The 8,162-nt window shown below is 37.7% G+C and overlaps 1 protein-coding gene across 1 annotated transcript in view; it reads left to right on the forward strand.

The window, feature by feature from the left end:
- Nucleotides 1–4,283, forward strand: part of SPAM1 (sperm adhesion molecule 1 (PH-20 hyaluronidase, zona pellucida binding)) — a 4,844-nt gene extending 561 nt beyond the window's left edge. Inside the window, 3 exon segments of the mRNA XM_008935485.1 lie at nucleotides 1–427; nucleotides 1,674–1,763; nucleotides 3,582–4,283. The exon segment at nucleotides 1–427 is cut by the window's left edge and continues 32 nt beyond it. Coding sequence (XP_008933733.1) covers nucleotides 1–427; nucleotides 1,674–1,763; nucleotides 3,582–4,283 — 1,219 coding nt within the window.
- The last annotated feature ends 3,879 nt before the right edge of the window (nucleotides 4,284–8,162 follow it).

Genomic DNA, 8,162 nt, shown 5'->3' on the forward strand with positions numbered 1-8,162 from the left:
ATCAGAAGCCGAAGCCAAGACTATAGCTAAAATGGAATTTGAAGCTGCAGCAAAATCAATTATGTTGGAATCTTTAAAGCTAGGCATAGAAATGAAGCCAAATCGTCTGTGGGGATACTACCTTTATCCTGACTGTTATAACTATGATTACAAACAAAACCCACATAATTATACAGGAACTTGTTTAGATATTGAAATAGAAAGGAATAACGAGCTTAATTGGTTGTGGGAGAAAAGCACAGCACTTTATCCATCTGTCTATCTAGAGACAGCCTTAAGATCTTCCAGAAATGCCCGTCTCTTTGTTCGCAACAGAGTTCAAGAAGCCATTAGAATTTCACACGTCGCCAATTCTACTCATCCACTTCCAGTTTTTGTGTATACACGTCCAGTATTCACAGATGTTTATGAGGAATATCTCTCCCAGGTGAGTGGAGCTAGACCTTAAAGATTTCAAATTTACGTAGAAAGAAATTGCCAGGTAATACTTATTTAGCAAATAGAGCTGACTTTTATCAGAAAAAAAAGTGTGTAAATCTTGTATAAAAAAAATAATATCTCAAAGGAATTGTGTCAAATGGGACACTAAGAGGTCTGTTTTCAAACGTTCCTCAGGATATTCATCAAATAGTGTTTTATTCTCTGAGTAGTCCTCACATATAGCAAAATATTATAAAGTTAGAAAGCATATTCAGTACATTAAGACAGAGGAGAGAAATATGTGTATCCTTTTCCAAAGAGAAATAATAAAACTGTGGTGCCTCAATATCTGTTTTTTTTTAGTTTATAAGAAAAAACAGTAAAAGGTTGTCTTCTCCTTAAAAAAGGCTTTAGAAGGTAGTGAGAAAATTCTGTCCTTAGCTGTACTTGAGTAGCTTTCTAAATAGTATTTCAGCATCTTGTGGATTAGTCAAGGTTAGGCACTGATTAAGGTCTAATCATCTTACCGCAGTTCTGGCTACACTTTTCCTTTCACATTTTCACATGCACCCACGCGATCAGAGATGTCGATCTGGGGAATGTCTTCCTGGTCATCCAGGCCATGAGGAAGGGGAAGTTAGAGATTGTGGCCCTGATGCCTGCATTGTGTCTGATGTCCTCTTACTTTCTGGAGAGAGCTTCACCAGGCATTGCCCCCAGTTCTGTGGATACCTTCAGTGAGCAAGGGGTGCTGCCAGAGTCCCTGCTGGGTTCCTAGTTAATCATTTAAATCCTGTAATCCTTACATTTTCCCTTTTCTTGTGTTGTGCCCCACAGTAACTTGGTTTTTCCTTGTTTTTTTTTCTACACTTTCTGCCTTTGCTTCAGGCAGCATTACTGAAACCAGTTACTACTAACTCTGAGAAGCCAGAAGGCAACAAAGCAAAGTAAAACTTAAAATGGTCGGAGGAGTGGATGTTATATGCCTAACCACTGACTCAGCTTTACAGCCTTGTTTTTCTAACCAGATGACATATATAAATTTGATGTAGTTGGCAACACTTTCCGGCATTGCCTGTGCAACCCAATCCCTGAATAAAATAGTGTAATTGAGAGCAGAATGTTTGCATTGTAATTGCTTGCTGTCTTCAAAGCAGTTAGTTTGGATATGTAATTTACTATGTGCATTATACCTTTTGCCCTTATGTTATTGCTTACTCACTTAGTATGATTCTTTGCACATTTCCCCTCAGGATGACCTGGTAAATACGATTGGAGAATCTGCTGCACTGGGTGCTTCTGGAATTGTGATCTGGGGTGACATGAATTTAACACAAAATAAGGTATGCCATATTAATTATTACATGACATTTTTAAAGAGTAATAAAGTGAAAAGGCTGTAAAGCATTATGATTACTTACATCATATCTTCTACTCTTCAAATGATGACTCCATATTGCCAGCAGTTTTCTCCAGTCAAAAAACAAGCATATTTGAGGCTTATGAAGATTGTAATTAACTACACAGAATAAGAGCTCAAATTTTCAAAGTATCAGCTGGACAAGCTACCATGATAACTGTAGGCAAATTAGCACTTGTTTATCTAATTTAAGGAAAGAATACCTATATCTTCATTACATTCCAGACATGAGGTACAGAGAAAAATTATTTGTGCTTGCCCGGAACAATTTTTAAGAGACCGTCCACTTTTTAATGCACTTGGCAATAATATTTAAAGCACTAGGAATAGTCAAGGTTGTGAAATCTCAGCTCTAGCCTGTTTTGTGTGTTGTAAGTAATATTTCATTTTAAGAAAGATCCGAGCTAGAAAAGGGGAAAAAGTAAATTTTTTTTTTTTTTTTTTTTTTTTGCAAGGTCAAATACATAGTTTGAGAAATGTTGTTACAAGGATGTTCAAATATATCTTTTGAATTAGCTCATTCATACCCAGGCAAACTAGATATAATCAGCTACTGTGTGCAAAGATCCTTCTGAACCCTTCTAAAAGTAAAGAACTGGAACTCTTCAGCACTGCTGGGCCTCCTGTCACAGAAATCATGGCCAGATAAACCTCCACAGCTCTGTAAGGGTCAAATTCCCCAAAGCATCCCACTTTGACCTTTTCATAGGTGCTTGCCTTTGAGAAAGGGTATCAGTTGCATCTGAAGCTTTTTTGCTCATTACCCCAATACTAGAACATAGGTGAGTCACAACTTATTAGGTGAATTTTGAGATTTGTGTGAGCAAATGGAACTTACCACAACCCAGTCAGACTATGCATTTGTGCACTAATCACACCTTGTTTTTAACAGCTATCACAGCCAGTAGCCTTTCAGCAACTAAATATTACTGTGAGCCTCACTTCTGCAAGAATTGCATCAACCAAAATTTCTGTGCAGGTTTTGTTATACATAACCAAAAGAAAACCAGAAAAACTACATATACCTCAGATTCACTGAAGTGATCCCTATAGGTGTGATTATTAGCTGTATCCATATGTGGTGCTAGGTGAATGCCCTAAGGAGACATAGTGTCAGAAACAAAGAAGGAGCTCCCAAAGCCTTGGGTTGTTAAACTGTGCCAAGCACACATAGAATATATGCCAGCTTCATGATGAATTACAATGAACAATTCTTTTAGCATACTTTCAGTTTGACCATCCTCCCAAAATGCTTTCCAATCAAAAACAACATGAAAACTCCCTACTCCTGCAGCTATTCAGGTCACAGGAAAATTGAAGTCTCACAGAGATGGTTTGACAGAGAAAAATATTTGTTCAGTCTGAAGAAATGAGATTTTTTTCCAAGATCCCTTCAATCCATTCAAGACTTACAAAGGAAATTTAATCCTTCATGGAACTTCTTTAAATGCACCTGATTCAAAATACTACATGAAATATACTGGTAAAGTGAAAGCTTAAAGTCATCTGCTGTCTGATACATGTGCTTTACTTTACACCTTCAGCAACCACCCAACACAAATGCGCTGTGATTCTTCAACTATATAGCAACTTACTCAGATAAACTTGCTTCCAACAACCACTACAACTATTATCAAATCTCAGGAGGAACATTCATAGATATCCCCTATGGTACTGTTATTAGAATGACAGTATTCCAATGGTTTCCTTACTAAACTCTGCAGCTCTGTTATTTTCACAGAACACCTGTAAAACTCTGGACAACTACCTTAGGAGGACTTTGACCCCATACCTCATCAATGTCACAATGGCAGCCAGAATCTGTAGCCAAGTGTTATGCCAAGACTCAGGCGCTTGCGTACGGAAAAAATGGAATTCCAGTGACTATCTTCACTTGAACCCTGAGAATATTGTCATTCAAATGACAAAGGATGGAAAATACACTCTGAAAGGGCAACCAGCATTTCAAGATCTGCAAACATTCATGGAAAAATTTGATTGCCACTGTTATGCAGGGCACAGTTGTGAACCCAGAGTGGATATAAATGACATCCATTACCTCCATGCTTGCATTTCAGAAGATATATGCATTCAGATATCCTCAAATTCACTTTCTAATATAGAAGCCTCTGAAGAAAAGATCCTGTCTAACAGAACTGTATTTTCACTTATCTCTCCAAGTGAGGTGACATTATCTACACATCCTGAAACAGATTTCCAATCTACCTTTGGAAATGGCATACTCAATATAACAACTGCAGAATATAACACTGTCACAGCTGCCACTAGATATGACTTGGAAGCAAATGATACTCGTACTTCCAGTAGTTCTTCATCCTATAAGATAAGGGTGTCTAATCTGTTTTGTTTAATTCTAATTTTGAGACTCTTAATATAAATGACCCACAGAAATGAGAATATTCTTTTCCGTGTCTGTGTTTGAAATTCTAAAGGTCTTATTTACAAAGAAAAATAATTCCTGAAAGGCATATATATGGTCTTATCTGTATCAGGTAACCTTTTCTATTCCATAGGTGATGCTTCAGCCTGAATATATTTCTTCAGTTTAGTTCTATAAACTACTATTTGCGCCAAAAATATACTGGTCTGTATATAGTGATTATACCATAAGAAAGGATAATCCAGAATAAGGAACATTTTTTTTACAGTTTATAATTTTCACAGTTATATTTGGGGGAAAAAAAATGTTGATAATGCAGTTTTCTATGTTTTAAATTAGTTAAAGACATCTCAACCTGGATTTCACTGACTCGCGGCAGTCAACAGGTTTGATGCTGTATGCAGAAATTAATTTCATTCCATATGAAAACTAGCTCTTAAAATTATTTGGCTTAACTTTAGATTTGTGGGACTTGGCAGCATAAAATCTAGCTGATTAATGCAATGTTCCTCCACTTTCCACAATATCTATGGGGAAAGAACTGTGGGTTTTCTTTTAATTAAATATGTTCATAACTCTTCAAAAGGTTCTACCTTTAATGTAAATGTTCACTTCAAGTACTACAGCTTCACTATTTAAATTTTCAGCTGTAGCAGTTTATCCTTCTTGCTTTGTTTCTTCTCCTCTTCCTCTCTCAAGCCCTTCTTCTTATTTCCGACACCCTCCTTGGTGTTCAATTGTTTTGTTTGGCCAATACTCAACTCTTCTGACCTGTCTCTGCACTCCCTTTCAGCACTGATCACCAGTCCTACTTTCTACTTTCTCCATCCATCCATCCATCCATCCATCCATCCCTAGCAACTGCACAGGACTGTCTGTGCCACTTGGACACAAGCCTGTGAGCATGGCACTTTATGCCTATTTCCCAAGAAGTCTCTTTGGTGGAAACCTGTTTGTTCCTTAGGAAAACCCAGGAGTGGAGGCTACAAGATGAGTGACACTGGGTATATGGGACTTCCTTTCTCCATTTCCAGTGCCCATGATCCCCAATCTCAGGACCACCTTTTTGACCCAGTCTGTTGACAGAACTAAAACTACTTGCTTAGTACTATTCCATTACCAAAAGCAGTGTGAAAGAAGCAGATATGCCTCAGAAGAAAACTACTTCCAGTACCATGTCAAGAGTCTAGCTATGATTCACATACAGTCACTTTAAGCATTTAGAAGCGATTAACTGAAGTTTATTTGATAAAATAACTTTTCAAATTATGTCAGATGCTTAATAGACAGCTGGACTTCTCATGGGTGAACAGTAGCTGCTGGCACGGATACATTAAGGAAGTCTCCCTAGAGCTAGGCATGATCTGCATAAATAAATCACCACCTCCCACGGATAGAACCTGCCTCACTAATGGAAATACTGGGATTTCAATATAGTACCCCTTCATTTATGAAAAGTTCATGCCTTAATCTAGCAGAAAACACATATCCATTGCCTTTGAATTTTTAGGTTGTCAGTCATAACAGATGTGCAGAAGAATAGATGAAACCTTTAGACTTAACATGGAGAAATAATGTTTTATAGCTTTTGGACAGCAAGTTATCAAGATGAAGTGATGATTTTCTCATCACAGTTACAGTGTTGAGTCCACAAGTCAAAGCTGCTTCTGCCATTAAAGTTCCAAGTAGAACCATGAATTAAAAATAAATATGTAGCAGATTGTCCATCACAAAAGACACCAGCTCTGTAAAAACATGTTTTTTTCTCTGCAGCTTTGATATTTGTTATTTGTTCTTGGGCAAACAAAAGCCATGGGATCATAACTCCTGTAGCTAAGGTCCCTCCCTTTCACACCACAGTTGTAACTATCAAAGGGTTTCTAAAAAACTAGAAACATTGCCTTAGTTTCTATTGCATGACTTATATAAAGTTTTTTTTCTTTCAGCAGAACACTTTAACACAACTAAAATTTTACACTGGCACACAGAGTTCTAGTTCAAAGGCTGTGCTGCTTTTTTAACTGTTTGGCAAAGTTTCCTGAATTTGGCTTGTTTGTATCTAGCGCTCTGGAAGACGTTGGATCTATAGCACTTTGTAGTATGAGAGCTCACAGCTTCACAAAATCTATGAATCTTGCTGTAAATATGTTTGACTATTAGCCCAGTAATAGCAAGAAGAGCATTTGTCATGGGGAAAAGCATGAAATTACCAGAAAAAAAGAGGAATGAGAAGTTAAAAATCACAAAAGAGCCAAGCCAGAACACCCAGGACCTCCCCATGGATATAGAGGAGGTGAACTACAGACGTGAAACACTGAAACTTGGGAATGTGGACAGACCAGTCTTTTCCAATTCAACAGCTTTTATCTACCTTGAATTTAATACCAACAACCTTTCCCAGAGGCCCACTGTAAAGATAAAGGAACACAGTAACTGATATGTTAGATTAGACCTAGTCATCGGATCCCATCTCTTTTTTTTTCTCGAGAGCAGCCAGGACCAGAAAAGTAAAAGGAAGGTGACAAGAAAGCAGATTATTGCAATAAACTGTCCACAGAAATGTGTCTTCCTAGCTGCATGTGTAAATAGTTATCTAGCTTGTGGTCTGATGCACAATGCTTTACCAACCACCTCTTGAATGTTCACTTGGGATACTTATGTTACCTACACATATCTGCAATTCATGTTTTAAGTCTTCCAGACTTCTTGCTATAGTGAGATTTAGGCCAGCTATGGTGCTGTAGAAAACCACAGTATTTTCCAAACATATTATTTTGCTCTGTATTATATTTGTCTTGCCTATATTCTATGCCAAAGAGTCACCATGGAGTCAGCGAGTCTCTAAGGAGTAAAGGAGAAAAGAAGGAAAAGGGGTGTTACACTTTGCATTGCTGGTGACTGGCTTATGTTCAAAGCCAAACTTGCATTCTCCCAACCCCCTTTCTCCAAAATATTCACCTTCAATACATTGCATTGCCTGTAATCATTAGTAGTAATCATTGTCTCTGTAGCCTTCTAGTTTCATTTTTCTTATGTTTCTGTATTTTTCAAAAGATTAAATACTAAAGGAACATCCATTTCACTTTGCCATTCATTATTTTGTACTTCTCCCTTCTGGGCAGAATTCAGGCTGGCAATACTTGGGAACTAGGAAATGTTAAAATGAGTTGGATGAAAGGGTCTAAATGGAAGACGTTTAGCTACCTCAAGGGCCTTCCTTCAGCGCCTGGAAATCCTGCTAAACTTTAAATTGAAATTCTGCTTCTCTATCTGAAGAATCTGGATCTGGTTTATTGTGTTGCTTATTCTGGGATGCCAAAAGACATTGGCACTTTTATGAGAGATGCCACTTGGCACTTACAGAATCTGAAAAGAAGTTAAATTATAGTCTGGTCCTTGCCTTACAATTCCTTTCTTCTTTGTATTAAAAATAACAACATGGAAAGAGATTTTCAGAGACAGACCAATAATACTACTTTGTAGGCAGCCTAGGATGTGACTCACACCTCAAGGAGACCAGAAAAATTTGCTTTAATCCTGCATCATACCAGGACACCCTGTAGAATATGTATCAGCAAAGAATTGTGTGGAACATTTCAGACCTGTGCAATATGCACTAGACAACTCCCAGACACAGATTAGATTTGTACAGGTGTCTATCCATCACTTTTCAATACAAACAAGACAGCAAAGACAGTTGCACAATTTTAAAACATAGTCAGTTACATAGCATTGATGACCTTTTCAAGGAGCCAACGAAATCCCATCGTTCAAGCATACAGTTTAAACTTACTTGAAAGACTTTTCACAGTGTGCTTGTGTGAGTGCCCTTGTACTGGCAGATTCCCACTCTGCCAAAGCAAAACAGCCTGCAAAGTCAGGGGCTGAGATTTCAACATATTCATGAGTTTCATTCCAAAG

The sequence above is a fragment of the Merops nubicus genome, unplaced genomic scaffold, assembly GCF_000691845.1.
Source record: "Merops nubicus isolate BGI_N331 unplaced genomic scaffold, ASM69184v1 scaffold38602, whole genome shotgun sequence".
In the NCBI taxonomy this organism is placed as follows: domain Eukaryota; kingdom Metazoa; phylum Chordata; class Aves; order Coraciiformes; family Meropidae; genus Merops; species Merops nubicus.